Here is an 18,208-nt window from a genome sequence, read left to right on the forward strand (position 1 = left end):
CTAACTAGTATTTGCAGAGAGATGTGCTATGTACCAGACACTGTGCTAGGTCTGGGATTACAGAGATGAAAGACATAGATGGTCCTGGAGCTTATATCATGGGAAGAGGTATAGGTAAAATTTTAAAAGGGAACCAAGTGTGTAATGAGTGTTATGAAGGAACTGTGCTGTGGGAACACGGGGAAGGGACCCTGACCCAGGCCAGCTGGTGCCAGAGGAAGTGAGCCGTGAATGGAGCCTCCAGAACAAGTTGGAAAGGGCCTTCCACCCCGAGGAATGAGCGGGTGCAAACGGACGAGGGGGGATGCTCTGGGGAGGCTGCTGCCAGCTGGCGGGGCTGGAGAGTAGAGGGGGTGCCGGAGAGAAGCGTTGGAGATGAAATGCAGAGATAGTGAGGGGCCTTTGACACCATGTTTTAGACTTTGGAAATGGTTCCTAAGGCCCCACTGATGATCTAAGTTAGGGGATGACTCAGTAGATTTGTGTCTGAAGAGACTGCTCTGTAGCAGCAACGTGGAGAAGGATGGAGAAGGGCAATGAGCAGGTGCCTCCAATGCAACCTGCCAGAACCAGGTCATTCCCACCAAAATGTGTCCCACTCATCCACGGCGGGCCCCCAGGGCCATGTATTCATCCAATACATATTTGTTTAGTGCCGGTCCTGTGCTGGGCTCCCAGGATAAAGCAGTGAAGCAAGACAGGCCAATGCAACCCTCAAGGAATGGTCTGGGCCGGGGAGACGGTCTCCATCCACAGTCCTCTCACTTCACCCCACAACCCATCAGGCACCACGTTCCCTAAAATCTCTTTCTCTGGAATCTTTCCCTTCTGCTCTGCTCCCCACCTCTGGTCAGGCCCTTACCATCCCCCACCTGAACTATGCAGACCCCCCCCAACCAATGCATCCGCCTTCAGTCCTTCTCTACCCTAGCCTGCATGCACACTCCCTGGCTTTGGGCACTTATCACAATTGGTAATGTTATGTCTCCTTGGCTGTCTCAGTAGACTGTAAGTTCCATGGGGGCAGGAATCATGATTCAACAAATATTTTTCGAGTGCCTACTCTGTGTTCGGCACCACTCCAGGCACTTGGGGTACATCAGCATACAAAACCAACAAAGATCTCAGCCTTCTTGGAGATTAAATTCTACTGGGGGATGAAAACAAAAGATCATAAAATAATAAGCAACATTTAAAAGTGCCAAGATTTAAGGGAACAATAAAAAAGTAGAACAGAGTAAGGGGGTGGGGGGAGTCAGAGGTGCCGGGAATGGGAAGGGGAAGGAAGCAGGATTAAATCATGTGGTCTGTGTAGACCTCACTGAGGTGACATCTAAGCATAGTTGAAGGAGATGTGAGTTATTAGCATACTGCCTGTTGCACAGTGGAGCTCACTGATTACGCGTTTTGAGGGTAGAGGAAGAAGCTCATATTTCTCCTAGTGTCTGGTCTGTGTGTCTTGTGCAGAAAGATGACACATGCGTTGGAGGCTGAGCAGAGCTGTAGGTCTCAGAGAGCTCAAGGCCACGGGTTTAAATAGTCTGATTCACCCGCACTGTGATTGTTGTTGATTCTGTGTCCTTCTCCCAAAGGTTCAGGTTATGTTGGAGCTGAAGACTCGTGTGGAAGAATTAAAAATGGAGAATGAGTATCAACTTCGACTAAAGGATATGAACTATTCTGAGAAGGTTAAGGAGCTAACAGACAGGTTCCTCCAGGAAATGGAGTCCTTGAAAACGAAAAACCAGGTCTGTTGAACCAACAACGGCGAATAACAAGAAATTTCCTGCTCACTCAGGACAACTGGCACACGCTCAAACAATAAGACATATGATAATGTGTGACTTTAAAGCATAGTTGATAACATCAGAAATGCTTACAACAAAGTGCTAAGTGGGAAAAAAAAGCAGAATATAGAACTCTCTATAGTGAATGCTATTAATGATGTAAAATAAATACACATAGAATGATTTTTAAGAAAATAGCTAACAGTGTGATTATCTCTGGAAGCTGGGATTGTGAATAGTTTAAATTTGGTTCTTTATGCTTTTCTATAATTTCCAAATTCTCCACCATGAAAATATATTACCTTTGTGGTCAAGAGAAACTTATTTAAAAGCAAAATGAAAAGTAACAAGAAAAACAAAGTACGGAAAGAGAAGAGCTAGCAGAATATTGACCTCAGAAATGTCAGTAGGTTAAATAAAATTAGTCTAAATTGGCTTCCTTGGTGGTGCAGTGGTTGAGAATCCACCTGCCAATGCAGGGGACACGGGTTTGAGCCCTGGTCCGGGAAGATCCCACATGCCTCGGAACAACTAAGCCCGTGCACCACAACTACTGAGCCTGCGCTCTAGAGCCCGCGAGCCACAGCTACGGAGCCCGCATGCCACAGCTACTGAAGCCTGTGTGCCTAGAGCCCGTGCTCTGCAACAAAGAGAAGCCACCACAATGAGAAGCCCACGCACCGCAAAGAGTAACCCCCGCTTGTCGCAACTAGAGAAAGCCTGCACGCAGCAACGAAGACCCAACGCAGCCAAAAAATAAAATAATTAATTATTAATTTTTTAAAAAATAGTCTAAATGGGCTTCCTGTAGTTAAAGATGGTCCAAGACTCTCCCAGAATGATTTCTCTGTTCTGTACAAATCTGCCTGGCCCTTCACCAGAACAGCCAGTTTTTTGCTCAAGTCATATTTGTTCTTTTATGTTATCTCCATGGGTCTAAAAACACCCTGGCAGTTAATTTTATTATTTCATTCATTTAATCAAAAAACATTGGTGCCTTCTGTAATCTGAGCACAAAGTTAAATACCTCCCCTTCCTGCAAGGAGCTTTCCTGCTCCATTAAAGAAAACACTTTCTTAGAAGCTGATACATTAACATAGCCAAGGATTTCCTTGAGAGCAATGTGCTGACAACAGAGAATTCAAATCAATCCTTACCTTTTCCACCCAAAAATCCATTTGGTGCATGTCCAAAACTGAACTCATCATTGACAAGATTCATTGCGTAGAAGGATCTAAATAGAGATAGTATAGAACTTTCAGAGCAGAATATAATGCAAATAAAATGATAGCTTGCATGTTGCTTGTAGAACAGTGCTCGGTGCAAAGGGCTTGGGAAATGTTTGTGAATGAAGGAGGCTCTCACTTGTACAATTGGTGCTTCTCATGGTGGTGCTTTCAGCAGATGTGTAGAAATGAGAACATTTTACTCTGTGTCTTAGGTTTTAAGAACAGAAAAAGAAAAGCAGGATGCACTCCATCGTGAACGCATGGACGACCTCCTGGAAAAACAGAGCCGGGAACTGCAGGACTTGGGTGAGGCCATCAGTGGACGCCACTGGGCAGAGGGCAGTTGACTGGGAGCAAAGTCTGAGAGTCCTCCAGATTCAGCAGAAGCCCCAGTCTATAAACAGCCTACATTTATCCCCTGGAACTCACCGTGGTTTTTGCTCCTGTGTATTTACTCATTGATTAAACACAAATTAAACACCTACTGCATGCCAGTAGGAGATAGGAAAAGTGCGGGTTTGGAGCCTGATAGGCTGCCTTGGGTCCCAGATTCACCTGGACTTGCTGGGTGCTCTAGGGAATCACCTAAGCTCACCAAGCCTTAGTTTACTCTTCCATAAAATGGGGGTACTAGTACCCGTTTTGCACACTCAGGGCATTCTTCTTGGCCCTGAACCCCCCAAATACCCCTCTGCACTTTCCTGGAAACCTTTCTGCCTAGTCGGTGAAGGGAGGAAATCGGGCTGCTAGATAAGACGATGGCGTGGGGGGCCCGTGAGGAAGACAGGTGTGCATTTGTATCTCGCCTGTGGAGGCAGAAGCTCTAGCTGGTGCTGGAAGGGGGCCCAAGGCTGGAAAAGCACACAAGGCTCCCTGGGTGTCCCTGAGGCTGATGCTACTGTCCCTCCTGAAATAACCTTCCTTGCTTCTCTCCAGAATGTTGCAACAACCAAAAGTTGCTTCTAGAATATGAGAAGTACCAGGAGTTGCAGCTCAAGTCCCAGAGGATGCAGGAAGAGTATGAGAAACAGCTTCGGGATAACGAAGAGACCAAGAGCCAGGCCCTGGAGGAGCTGACTGAGTTTTACGAGGCCAAACTGCAGGAGAAAACCACCCTCCTGGAAGAGGTACTCGCAGGAAGCCGAGCTGTGCCTGCCTGTCACGGTGCCGTCCTGCAGACCTGGCCTGGGAACAGCCCAGAGAGCTGTGGGAAGCCTCGCTTGACCTCCATTTCCTTCCCCACCTTCCTTTCCGAGTGTGTTTCGTTTGGCCTTGTTTTGTACTGTTTATATATTTGTTTCCCTGGCGGCCAAGGGACTCCCTGAGCTGGGAGGTGCTCAGCTTTTGAAACTAAAGTTCCTTGGATAGACTAAGTTCATAACTATTGTTCTCTCCTAACTGTACCTTCGAGCCTTAAGCACTGGGGAGAGCTTTCTAGAAGAAACCTATAGAACTGGAGAGGAACAGGGACCTGAACCATGGGAAAGGTGGTTGCCTGAAACCCCTTCATAACTTCTTATGTCTTGCAAGACATTGTAAGCCAGTGAAATCATTCCTCACTGACTCAACAAACACAGACTGTGTCTTATTGGTTTACCAGCCTGAGTGCTGGGTGGTGAAACGAAGTGAAACATGGGGCCAGGTTCTCAGTGGGTGAGAAAGGCGGTCACACAGGCTGATATTCATCAAGGTGTAGACGGGACAGTGGGGAATGCAGACACAGAGCACCCACCCTGGCCTGCAAGGTCTGGAAAGGCTGGCAGGAGCTACCGAGATCCAGGAGGCATGGAAGCTGGAACGAACCAGGAGACTGGGAAATGCAGGAGGTTAAGAACATACAGGCAGAGCAAAGTCATAGAATATTCAAGCAGCTGGGTTGCCAAAATATCTCGTTTCCGAAGATGAAGGGAAAAATGAGAGAGGCCAGATGGTGTCCTTTTTGGCACGAAATTCTGGCAGACGTTGTTGCTGACAGTGAGAGGGCAGCAGAGTCACGAAAGTATGGAGTGATTTTTGAAGGGAATGAGGAAGGGAGTGAGCAAGAAGAGGACGGGCAGGTCTGTAGCTGAAGGCCCAGCTGAGGTCTGAGAGGCGGGTCTGGCGGCGTTCACCCCCCAGGCTGTGCGCTTTTCCACAGCAGGGCTCAGCAAATAGGTGTGTGAGACAGGAAGGCATGGAGCAGCCCTGAGCCAGAGCTGGGGCTTCTCTGAGTGGTGAAAATAAAGGTCGGCTGGTGACCTGCCACGGGGTCCAGGCCAGAGAGGGTCAGTAAGGCACCAAGGGTCAGTGGAGGAATCAAGACCAGGCGAGGGGATGCGATGAGGTGGAGAGCTGGGATGGCATACCTGGGATCCAACAGAGAAGTCACCTGTGCTCAAAGAGCAGGGCCTGTATTTTAGGACTTCAGAGGTGGCACCATTCCAGGGGGTGGACCTGAGAGAGGGTGCAGGAAGATAAGGGTCAAAGCGCCAGGAGACGTTCTAGGGTCCTCTGTAACCACCCTGGTGGTGGCAGGGAAGACGGTGAGTCGGCATCCAGAAGTCTTCGGTGAACAGGGAGGGTGACCAGGCAGTGGGGGATATATAGGTGGTGAGGAGTAGAGGGTGGAGGCCCCGCAGACCTGGCAGAGGCTGAGCTCTGATAGCAGAGGGGGAGCTAAGAGATTCCACCCCCACCTGAGCCCGGCCTGCTTCCAGTTCCACGGCGTGAGGAATGTTCCTTCACTGCCCTGCCCACCTCCCCAGCCCCATTTCCAGCTGCCCCTGTCCAGTGAGGTGGAGCCTCTGGGAGCTTCCTGCACACCCTCTGAGCCCCTGCTCAGGATAGTGCCTCTTCATCTAGGCACTTGTTTGCCCCCTCAGGGGCTCAGGACAAGAGCCAACTCCTTGACAATTCTTCCCTAACCCTCCCCTCCCACAGGGCTAAGCATCCCTCCTCTGCGTTCTCAGCGCCCCCGGACCCCTTTCGCCCATGTGGCTTACACAGCAACATCATGGTTTGCTGGGCTCTGCTTTTAGGGTGAATGGATCGATCCTCCCAGAGGGGAGAGAGGCCAGCCTTCCTCCCAGGACCTCTCACAGTGATGACAAGGCTTTTCTTCTTTTGAGTCAGTAAGATTTCAACTCAGAACCTTCCTAGGGAGATTCCTCCCAAGTGCCATCTTACTACCGGCTGGGCTGCTTCTACTTTTTAGCAACATCTCCCAGACCAAGAGCAGGGGCTTGCGGGCCCCTCTAGGCTGCAGTCGGAGCCGACCTGGCCAGGCTTCTGTCCAGCAAGGGTCTGGTGACGTGATGGGCAAAGAGAAGCCTTTCTCAGGAGGCCATTGAGCCCAGTTTTAAAACCACCTTGTCTCACTCAACCTCCAAAACACTCAGTCTAGGGATGGTACGTGCAGCCTGGGAGAAAACCAGGGTCAGTGTGAGAAGAAAGCCATTGACTCTACCGTGATCTAAATGTCCACCCCTGGGCAGCAGTGAGCAAGGAGGAGCCCTGCCCCAGTCCCTCCCCAAACTCCACCAGGCAGAGCTTGTTTTCCCAGCATCTGGGCTCTAGGCTTTTCCTCATTCAGCACCGACATGTACCAGATACTGTGCTGGGTGTTCACTGCGGTGGGTGGAGATGTGGCCCTGCCGTCAAGGAGCCTCCGTGTCAAACAGGCATTTACAATATAATGTAAAGTGATGGGGGATGTACAGTGTCCACACGGGAAATGATAGCTGAACCAAGAGCCAGAGGAAGAATAGGAGAGAGCCACGGGAAGACGCTGGAGTCAGAGGGACAGTGGGTATCAAGGCTCAGCAGCTGAGCGCCATGCACACTGGGGGAACTGAAGTTAGTGCACACTGGTGAGAGCTTGGGGTGGGAGTGATGGCTGAGGCCAGGGAGATGCACCGGAACTGCCTCCTGAGAGCCTGTGGACCCGTTTCAAGAGTCTGGACTCTACCGTGAGGGCAAGGGTGAGCCAGAGAAGGCTTCCAAGTGGGGAGTGGCATGACCAGAGGCAGGAGGCTGGCTAGGAGGCTGACAACAGAACAGGCAAGAGAGGACAGGGGCCTGGGCAGTGGCAGAGGCATCAAGTGGATGGATTCAAGAGGTGAAAAGGACGGGATTGGTTGGATTAAGGAGGGAGAGGGTGGAATTAAAGATTTACTCATTCATTCAGATATTTATTGAGTACCTACTGTGTGTCAGTGTGCGCTGTACACTGGGAACTCCTGGTGGGCGTGAGAGACTGGGGTTTTACCCTCGAGGAACTTACATCTAATGGGAGAGACAATCAAGTAATTCCACAAATAAATATAAAGTTACAAGTGTCACAAGTTTAGTGAAGGAAGGATAGAAGGGGGCTGGTGTCAGTGTGAAGAAGACCAGAGGTAGAACAGGGTCGGGGGGTGTTGGTGGGACAGTGGTTGAAGTGATAGAGCCCAAGGCCTGATCTGATAGGGAAAGGGGGACAAACAGAAGGACAGGAAGAAAGTGGAAGGGTCAAGGGACCCATGGACTTGGTTTCCACTTCTGTACTAACATTCGGTCTCCTATCCCCGTGATAGGCCTCGTGTGTTCACCTCGTCCCAGGCCCTCTGAGCATAAGGGTGCCGCGTGTCCCCTGTCCCCTGGGCACACACTCTCCCTCTCTCCGAGCCAGGCGCAGGAAGATGTCAGGCACCAGCTGCGCGAGTTTGAAGAGACCAAGAAGCAGATTGAAGAAGATGAAGACCGTGAGATCCAAGATATCAAAACCAAGTATGAGAAGAAGCTTCGGGATGAAAAGGAATCAAACCTGCGGCTCAAAGGAGAAACGGGCATCATGAGGAAGAAGGTACCGGGCTGTTCGCAAGAGGCCTGGGGGCAGATCAGGGCCTCACTACAGAGAAAGCATGGGGTGGGCAGACGGACACGGAGCCGGCTGATAGCGGCTCTGCCCCGGGATGACCTGGCAAGATCCCACCTGAATGTCCTCATCTCCAGCAAGCGGGTTCGGAAAGCGGCACTGGCCGGTGTGAGGGTTCCCCCTGCCCAGACAGGCAGACAGATCCTCACCACATCCTCTGATGGGGTAACCATCGGGGCTTCCCCTCCTCTTTCCTGTTTACAGGGACAGTGAGGTTCACCGTGACACTGGTGGACACCCTGGGCTTTCATTTATTGGCAAGTGGGATTTAGAGTTTTCAGAGTTAAACATTTAAAGTGGAAATTAGGTCTTTGGAGGTGAGATAAAGTCTTCGCCTGGAGGTGTCCTCAGGCTCTCAGTGCAGGGATTCAGGCAGTGCTCCTTTTCAGACTCTGTGGGTGGGAGAAAGATTGGGAGTATAGGATGCTTATGTTATAAGGCAGGGGAGATGTTTGTAGTCACTGATGGCTGAGTGAGGAGGCATTCAATTCATGGATCCTTATAGAATTGCCAGTTGCCCCGAAACGTTTAGCCTTAGAGAAGCCAAGTTCAAAGCAAGCTCATGTTCTTTCCTATTAGAAATCACACTGCTAGTCAATCCAGGGGGCAATCACATCTTCCCTTCTTGGACATGACTACGATGGCTCATCAGTTAGGGCCCAATCTCTGCAACCTTGATGGGGCATGGATCCCAGCCTTTCAAGGTCAATGTGGTCATGGAAAACTCTGGATCTGCTGGGGGAACTGGTCTCTCTGGAGCCTCTTAAGGCAGACAGCCCTTCTTCACATAAGGGGACGGGACTGGATCTTGTTGGACAGAATTGTCCCATTTGGCCTGGGAAATTCCTGACTGTCCCAAATTCTGATGCGGAGCTCTTAAAATCTACAGGCAGTCAGGAGGAACAGAGATGAGTTCACAAGCTCTGGTGGTCTCTGTTGTTGCTGTTTTTTCCTCTAGTTCAGCAGCCTGCAGAAAGAGATTGAAGAGCGAACCAACGACATTGAGATTCTGAAGGGAGAGCAGGTGAAGCTGCAAGGAGTCATCAAGTCCCTGGAGAAGGACATCCTGGGTCTCAAGCGGGAGATCCAGGAAAGAGACGAGACGATTCAAGATAAGGTAAAGGCGCATGCTGTGTCCCACCTCAACTCCAGCCTAGATGGACCCAGGCAATGAGGACAAAGCTCAAGAGACAGGGTCCCTGCCTTCCTGGAACCCATTTATTGAACTTGATGGGGGGGTGAAGTGCCTACTGTGTGCTTGGCACTGGGCTAACTGCTGTAAACACGTATTCAATTCCCCCAACAACCCCAGGGACCATGAGCAACCCAGTTGTATAGCTCAGGAAACTGGTTCCGAGGGGTAAGTATCTTGCCCCGGGTCGTACAGTTTATAGATGACAGACTTGGGGTAACAACCTGAGTGCTGACTGCCAGGCCCCTGCTCGCCACTGCGCCAGGCATCCCAGGGTGACCATCCCATGGACTGGGGGCAGCTCACCCACCCCATCGCCCATGTGGTCCCCCTGGTCAGAGAGGAACTCCCCCGTGGTTGGCCCTGTAACCACTGGATACCCCAGAAAGTGGGATCAGTTTTCTGGATGGCTTTCTCACAAAACACTAAAACAAACACATCACATTTTGTGAGGCACACCACCTCTGTATCCAAAATCTCATATCCTCCTCCTGAGCAAATCCAGGCTCTGTGCCCTCCTCTCCATCCCCTCTGCCATTGCTGCCTTAGTTGGACACAACTCCTGGGTGGTTGAGAACGCAGGTTTCAGCCTAGTGAGCTAGGTTCCAGGGCAGCCTCTGCAATCGGCCATAGGACCTCAGGCAACTAATCCAAGCCTTGTTTCCCCACCTGTGGATGCGGCCCTCAGGGGCTCTGATAAGGATGAAATGAGACAGTGGACACATATCATTTCTGCAAGTGAGTGTTTGCGTTTGTATCTGGGCATTTTTTAGGGAGGAACCAAATCCCTTCGAAGATTCTCAAAGGGTTTTTTTTTAAATTTAATTTTTATTGGAGTATAGTTGATTTACAAAGTTGTGTTAGTTTCAGGTGTACAACAAAGTGAATCAGTTATACATATACATATATCCACTCTTTTTTAGATTCTTTTCCCATATAGGTCACTACAGAGTATTGAGTGGAGTTCCCTGTGCTATACAGTAGGTCCTTATTAGTTATCTATTTTATATATAGTAGTGTGTATATGTCAACCCCAATCTCCCAATTTACCGCTCCTCCCAACTCAAAGGGGGTTTTTGACAAGAAAGAAGTTAAGACCTCTAGAAAATTGCACCAGCCTTCTAACGGGTCTAACGGCCTTCCTTCCCACTTCCCATCCGGGCTCCCTGCCACCACACTCTGTAATTATTGTCACTCTTCCACTTAAAATTCTTTCACACGTCCCAACTGCCTGTGGCAAGGGGCAGCAAAAATTTTTTTTCTATAAAGGGCAAGGTAGTAAATATTTTCACCTTTGCAAGCAGTGTGGTCTCTGCCACAGTTGCTCAGTTCTGCCGCAGTAGCATAAAATCAGCCATAGACAAGACATCGATGAATGGGCTTGGCTACGTTCCAATAAAACTTTAGGAAAACATGGGCTTCCCTAGTGGCGCAGTGGTTAAGAATCTGCCTGCCAATGCAGGGGACACGGGTTCAAGGCCTGGGCCGGGAAGATCCCACATGCCGTGGAGCAACTAAGCCCATGCGCCACAACTACTGAGCCTGTGCTCTAGAGCCTGTGAGCCACAGCTACTGAGCCCGCGTGCCACAACTACTGAAGCCCGCACACCTAGAGCCCGTGCTCCACAACAAGAGAAGCCACCGCAATGAGAAGAGTAACCCCTGCTCGCTGCAACTAGAGAACAGCCTGCGCGCAGCAACAAAGACCCAACGCAGCGAAAATAAATAAATAATTTTTTTTTTTAAGTATAAAAAAAAAAGCTTTATGAGAACAGGCAGCAGGTCAGATTTGGCCCGAGCACTATAGCTTACCAACTCCAGGCCTCCTGGATAAATTCTCAACTCTTTAACCCAACATGGAAGACCCTTGCCTCTCTCCCCTCCTCCCCTCCAGACTCACATCTCATTGTCCCCATGAACCACCACCCTGACTCACACAAGTTGTTCTCAGCACCCTCAATACACACCACGCCTTCCATGTGCCTCCCTCTTCCACAATACCTGTCACAGTGTAGCTTTACATTTGTTGACACATCTGCTTTCCCAGCTAGTGTGTTTCTCTGTAAGGGTAGGAACTGTGGCATATTTCTATTTGGAATCTCCAACCTTGGCAAAAAATCTTTGTGCAGTAAATGTGTGGTAATGGATAGACCTACATTCCAACTACAATTGCCTTGCAACAAATTACCCCAAAACGTAGTGGTGAAAAACAACTGTTTTATTATGCTTGCAGATTTTGTGGGTCTGGAATCTGGATAGGGTACAAGGGGTTGGCTTGTCTTTGTCCCCGATGTCTGGGTCCTAGTGGGGCCTCAGTTGGGCGACTCCCGCAGCAGGGGGCTGGAAGACCAGCATCCAAGGTGGCTTCTTCATCCCCATGTCCAGCCCCTTGACCAGCATGGCTGGGAGGCTGAGCTTAGCTGGGACTGTTGACAGAGCACCAAACATGCTCTCCAGCCTGGAGGTCTCAGTGTAGGAGGACTTTTCACATAGCAGATGGCCTCCCAGAGCACGTGTTCCAAGAGAACCAGGTGGAATCTGCTCGGCCTTTTCCAAGCTAGCCTGGGAAGCTATGCAGCATCACTTGAGTTTCATTCGTTGGATACAAGCAAACCATAAGTCCAGCCAGATGCAAGGGGAGGGAATTAGACACCACCTCCTGATGGAGAAGCATAAGAAGCACGCTCTTCTCTTGTAGAAGAGCATGTAGGACAGGAGATGCTGCCCAGGTGAGCTTTGGAAAACACAGTTGATCAAAACCTATGTCTGAATGGGTGAGTGAATGAATGAAGTCCTGGCACAGAAGCCAAGAAGTCAATGGTTCCCCCTGGTGGGGGATCCGGCCTTTGTGTCCCCAGCAAGGGGAGAAGTCTGTGACCTCCTCAATCAGGAGGTCACAGGATTTGTGCACTTTGCCTAAAAGGATTCCGTACCAGGGCCTCCTGGTAGCTCTCTCAACTTCTCTCTCCTCTCACGCACAGGAGAAGCGAATCTATGATCTGAAAAAGAAAAATCAAGAACTAGAGAAATTCAAGTTTGTGCTTGACTACAAAATAAAGGAGCTGAAGAAGCAAATAGAACCTCGAGAGAATGAGATCAAGGTGATGAAGGAACAGATTCAAGAGGTGAGAAGCCATCTGGACCCCCTGGCCTCCTTCCCAACCATTCCTGGCCGGCCAGGAGGGAATGAAAGAAAGCTCTCCTGGGACTTCCCTGGTGGTCCAGTGGTTAAGACTCCCATGCTTCCACTGCAGGGGGCGTGGGTTTGATCCTTGGTCAGGGAACTGAGATCCCGTATGCCGTTCAACGCAGCAAAAAAAATTTTTTAAAAAAAAGAAAAGAAAAGAAAAAAGAAAGGAAGCTCTCCTCACAGCCCCTCCCTGCTCCCAGGGTGTGGGCAGCATCCACTCCGCAGAAGAAGCCACGGGGAAGGCCCAATGGGGGTTCGGTGGTGCAAAAGCAAAGTGCTTTGGGATTTGGCTTCCCCCGGGGCCTTGGGGTGGGCTTTGGACCTATTTGGACCACGGTTGCTGGGCCTTCAGCCACCAGGGGGCGATGTGTACTCAGCCACCAGCCTGTCCACCAGAAAGTACACCCCTCCGGATTCAACACTTTTTTCTCAGACTAAACATGTTGGTGGGGGCCCTATGCAAGGCCATGGTGTTTGGACTTCATCTGATAAGGAGTAGGAAGTCATCAAAGGCTCTTGAGCAGGAGAGTGGCAAAATTAAGAGTGTGCTCTGGGAAGCAAACAGGATGAAGGCAGAGAGGAGGGAGAGCAGAAACAAGGGACAAGGGCTTCTGAGAGCCCAGTGGGGTACAAGTGTTCCCCTTCAGCCCCTCTGCCCAGTACACAGGGCATTTCCTTATGACGTGTTTATCTGTCAGCCCCCCCACCCTGGGCGGTGAGCAGCTGACAGTGGGGTCCACGGTTCATCTGAACGAGGGTGGTCCTGACCTCCCCCTCATCCAGTTTCCCCATTTCTCAGTCAGTGGCACCACAATCCACCCAGGTGCTTAACGTAGAAGCGTGGAAGTCTTCTCGGTTCTTCCCTTCTCTTAACTCCTATATCCAAGTCACCGATGCCTGTTGGATCCATTTCCAGACGATATCTCAGATCCAACCCTCCTTGCCCTCTGCTGCCATCACTGCAGTCCAAGCCTCCATCATCTCTCTTCTGGACCTGACTCCAGCCTCCAGTCTGGTCTCCACATAGAGACCACAGCAAACCCCCAGGGGTATCTCCTCCCACCTAGAATGAAGCCCAGACTCCTTAAAGAGGCCCCCTGAGGCCCTGCGTGATCCCACCTCAACCAGCCTCTCTAGCCATATCTCCAGGCTCCTTCCCCGGCTCCAGCCTGCAGGCTTTCTGACAGTTCCAAGGACAAGCACCTTTGCCGTGCTGCTCCCCCTGCCCGGAAGGCTCTCAGATCTTCCCATGACTGGCTTCTTTGCGTCTTTCACGTCTCAGCTCATGTGTCACCTCTCCAAGGAGGTTTTCCCTGCCACCCTCTCCAAAATAGCCTCCTGCTCCCCCTCCATCTTCTCTAACTGTGCTGAGCAAAGCTAAAAGGGTAGCAGAGTGTACTGATGGCCCAACTAGAATTGGCTCCACAAGCGCTATCGTGGAGAAAAGCAAAGCCTTTTCTCCAGGAGGCCCAGAAAAGAGGCCACGTGGTGGGATCAGTCCAGGGCTGGGGCATCCAGAGAGGATATGTCCTCTGACGATGACTTTTTCCCTGGCCTCTGGGATAAGGAAGGATGTTCCCAGCTGACCACAGAGCTGCCTCCTCTGGCCCTCCTGCCATTCTTGAGTGGCCTCAGGGCCCAAGAATGGCAGCCTGAGAAGATGAGAAAGAGCAGGGGCCCTACCTGCCTGGGAAGCGGATGTGCTGCAGGCCCCTGGCAGTCACGGCCCCACTTCTCCCGCCTCACCTCACATATTTGTCAACTGCACTTAAGGTTGGGTCGGTTGCCTTCCACTGCAACACACCTGAGAGATTATTCACGTTCCCTTCAGTAACTGGACCAACCACGGCTTTGATCCTCAGCAGGGAGTATGCCACCCCCTTGGGAACGAGCCAAACAGGACCCCTCCTGCCCCACCCCAGGTGCCAGTTGCTGCCAGGGCTGATGTCTGGGCCCAGTTCCTTCCCCAGGGGCCTGTGACCTGGGGGCTTCCCTCTGTGGGTCAGACACCCATTTGGCCCACCTGCTGTGGACCTCCTGTGAAGTTCCTTTCGCTGCAAGAAGGAAGCTGCAAGCCCTTGGCTCCTTTGTAGAACTGAGACGTCCGTGCCTGAAAACAGAAAACTTCCCTGACTCAAGTGCCTCCCCTCACAGACACTCTTCCAGCTTCTCTTTGATGAAACGTGACTATCTCCTTCCTGGGGCAGGAGTTTCCAGAGCCTCATCATTTTACTTCACACTCTTTTATTTCTTCATCTAGTGCAGGTTTTCTCTGCCTCGGCGCTATTGGCACTTTGGGGTGGATAAATCCTTGTTGTTAGGGGGCAGTCCTGTACACTGTGGGATATTTAGCAGCGTCCCTGGTCTCTACCCACTAGAGGTAGAGACAATCCTCCCCCAGGGGTTTGTCCTCCCCCTCCCCCAGATATGACAACCAAAAATGTCTCTAGATGTTGCCACATGTCCCCTGGTGGGGCGGGGGTCAAGATGCCTCTCCCCAGCCCCACCTCCCCACTAAGAATCTCTGAATGTGTTGAGTACCACCTGGAAGAGTAGATGGAATTTCCACTCCAGGAAAAGGATGCTTGTTCCCATTCACTGGCTAGTGTCCTGGCTGACCAACCAGCTACTCAAATTTGACATATTTCTATGTCAATCTTTCTATGAAATAGATTCTTTTTACTCTCAGCGTGGTTTGAGGCTTTGCTTATATCACTTCCTTTCTAACCTAATCTGGTCATTGCTGACTTTAAGACTGTAGAGAAAGAGGCAGAGCCGGCTGCAGGCACTCAGACCTTGGAGAAGCCCCTTTCTCTCTTGCAGCGGCCGTTTCCTTGGTCTGGGGCACCAGCATCTCACCTGGGCCACAGCGGCAGCCCCCTACCAGGCTGCCTGGCTCCAGTCTTGCTCTCTCCGGTAGAGCCTCTGCATCAGGCCTTCTAAGGTGCACATCAGATCATGCCACTCCTTGGGTAAGACCTGTCAGTGGCTCCCTGAACTTTCAGGATAAGGGCCAAACTTCTGACCTATTTAAACTTCTTGGCAGGATAAAGGCTGAGCTTCACAGCATTCGAGCCTCAGCCCCAGGGTCCTGCATGACCCAGCTCAGCTGACCTCTAGCTCCTCTCCCACTTCTTCACATGCACCCCTCCAAGGTCCAGGGGTGGCTGGACCACTTGCAGCCTGCAGAGACATGCCAGGCTGCCCGCGCCTCTGGTCCTTTCTGTGCATATGGCTGTTCTCTCTGCCTGAGATTCTGCTTCCCAACTTGTCCTTAAACCCTATTCCTCCTACAAAGCCCGACTGAGCGTCCCTCCCCTGGGTGCCACCCCTCAGCTCCACTGGGCACGCACAGGGCCCTTTCTGCCCTGCCTGCCGATGGTGTTTATCCTGCTCCACGTGAACTTCTCATTTACGTCCCTCTAATCCCTCTAGACCCGGGGCTTCTTGAAGATGGAAACTGCCTCTCAGTCAGGTCTGTATCCCTATGCCTGTGACAGCCTGCCAATCCTTTCTAAGGGATACATTCTTTCGTTAGCTGTGTAAATATCCACACTTGCTCTGTGTCCTCTACCAGGCGGCTCCACATAGCTCTGCCAACATTGCATGTTTATCTTATCATTCTTCCAGAGGCAGGTTGTTTCAGGCTCTCCTCCCTTCCCCCACTCTTGCTTCCCTCGGCCTTCTATACCTTCGATGCATTCATTTATTCATATGAATATTTATTGAGAGCCGCCTTTATGCCAGGCATTGGGTCAAAGGGCTACTCTGTTCGTACAAAATGCTTCCAGTAATTAGGCTAACATTCTTCCAAACGCTGCCCTTTCTTGTCCAGGATGCAGCTCCCTAGGGCCTCCTGGTACCCCAGAAGTTGGCCGGGAGCCTTGAAATCTGGCCAAAGGGCCTGCGTTAAGCTAGAGGGGCTACTCCATCCAGCCATGAAAAAGCCCAGTGAACTCCCCATCCCCCTCAAAATAGTCAGCAAACCTCTCTAATAACAGGAACGCTAGCATCCACCAGATCCGGCGTGTCAGTCAGGCTGCACTCCTTTGCTTTTGGCAGGAATTAAATCAACGGAGAGCTCACCTACAGCTGATCTCATTCTAATCAGAAGCTCTGATTGTTACTCACATGTCTTTGGTTGATACCAATGTAGCAATGAATAAAGAGTCAGAAGCTCATGGGTAGCTTCTTTTTTTTTTCTTTAAGATGAGGCCCTCTGAAGTTGTACTTTTTAGACCTTTTCAACAGAATGATGAGGCAAAGATTCCTTCTCAGCCTCCTCTTTCCTGTTTTATGCCTTAGACTGGGGACACCTGCATGCTGGTCCCTCAAAACTTTCTGCTTGAGGTTCGGCCCTGATGATTTGTGGCCCCAGAGGGTCAAGATTCACTCACACAACTTCACAAAGTAGAATGAGGAAGCTGCTTTTCTGCAGAACCTTGCCTCAGGTTACAGGTTCCAGTCAATTTATAAGGAATTCAAGAAAAGAAGGAAGGAACAGGGAAACTAAGGGCAAAAAATTCATAGCCGGGCTATAGAAACACATGATCTGGGTTAACATATCAGCCAAGGGGTGGGGAGCTTTGGGGACGGCGAGGCATAAGAAGAAAGGTTCCTTCCAGTGTGGGAACTAGAAGGGAAGTGCCCTGGTAGCAGGGGAAACATTCCCACTGAAAGACTTCAGTTCTCAAATATAATTTTCATTCTCTGACTTTCTTCATTGAGGTACCATTGGTTTATAACGTTATGTAAGTTTCATGTGTACAGCATTATATTTCTACTTCCATATGTACTACAGTGTGTACAGTTTCCATCTGTCGCCGTAGAGTTGCTCCCCTTTACCCATGTTGCCCTTGCCCTGCCCTTTTCCCTCTGGTAGCCACTACTCTGTTCTCTGTATCTATGTGCTTGGTTTGTTTGGTTTGTTCATTTATTTTGTTTGTTTTTTGTTGTTTTTTTTAATTGAAGTATAGTTAATTTACAATGTTGTGCTAGTTTCAAGTGTACAGCAAAGTGATTCAGTTATACATGTAACTTTCAGGTTATTTTCCATTATAGGTTATTATAAGATATTGAATATAGTTCCCTGTGCTATACAGTAGATCCTCATTTACCTATTTTATATATAGTAGTGTGTAGATGTTAATCCCAAACTCCTAATTTATCTCCCCCCCTCCACCCCCTCTATCCCCTTTGGTAACCATAAGTTTGTTTTCTATGTCTCTGAGTCTATTTCTGTTTTGTAAATAAGTTCATTTGTATCACTTTTTTTAGCTTCCACATATAAGCAATATCATGATATTTGTCTTTCTCTGACTTACTTCACTTAATATGATAACCTCTAGGTCCATCCATGTTGCTGCAAATGGCATTATTTCATTCTTTTTTATGGCTGAGTAATATTCCATTGTATATATGTACCACATCTTCTTTATCCATCATCTGTCGATGGACTTTTAAGTTCCTTCCATGTCTTTTATATCCCAAATGTGAATGAAATCATATAGTATTTGTCTTTCTCTGTTGGGCTTATTTCACTTAGCATAATACCCTAAAGGCATCCATCCATATTGTTGCAAATGGCAAGATTTCGTTCTTTTTTATGGCTGAATAGTATTCCATTTGTGTGTGTGTGTGTGTGTGTGTGTGTGTGTGTACCAAAGTTTCTTTATCCATTCCTCCACTGATGGGCACTTAGGTTGCTTCCATATCTTGGCTATTGTAAATAATGCTGTGATAAACATAGGGGTGCATATATCTTTTCAAATTAGTGTTTTTGCATTCTTTGGATAAATACCCAGAAGTGGGATAGCTGGATCCTCTGTTATATATCTATTCTTAATTTTTTGAGGAATCTCCGTACTGTTCTCCATAGTGGCTGCACCAATTTACATTCCAACCAATAGTGCACAA

At 49.6% G+C, this 18,208-nt stretch overlaps 1 protein-coding gene across 1 annotated transcript in view; it reads left to right on the forward strand.

Annotated features, from left to right (window-relative positions):
* Nucleotides 1-18,208, forward strand: part of CFAP57 (cilia and flagella associated protein 57) — a 75,946-nt gene that overhangs the window by 40,172 nt on the left and 17,566 nt on the right. The window contains exons 12-17 of the mRNA XM_007164632.2: nucleotides 1,593-1,748; nucleotides 3,229-3,322; nucleotides 3,953-4,143; nucleotides 7,665-7,838; nucleotides 8,869-9,027; nucleotides 12,084-12,227. Of these exons, the coding sequence (XP_007164694.2) occupies nucleotides 1,593-1,748; nucleotides 3,229-3,322; nucleotides 3,953-4,143; nucleotides 7,665-7,838; nucleotides 8,869-9,027; nucleotides 12,084-12,227 (918 nt within the window). The remainder of the gene's footprint in view (nucleotides 1-1,592; nucleotides 1,749-3,228; nucleotides 3,323-3,952; nucleotides 4,144-7,664; nucleotides 7,839-8,868; nucleotides 9,028-12,083; nucleotides 12,228-18,208) is intronic.

This window comes from Balaenoptera acutorostrata, chromosome 1, assembly GCF_949987535.1.
Source record: "Balaenoptera acutorostrata chromosome 1, mBalAcu1.1, whole genome shotgun sequence".
Lineage (NCBI taxonomy): Eukaryota > Metazoa > Chordata > Mammalia > Artiodactyla > Balaenopteridae > Balaenoptera > Balaenoptera acutorostrata.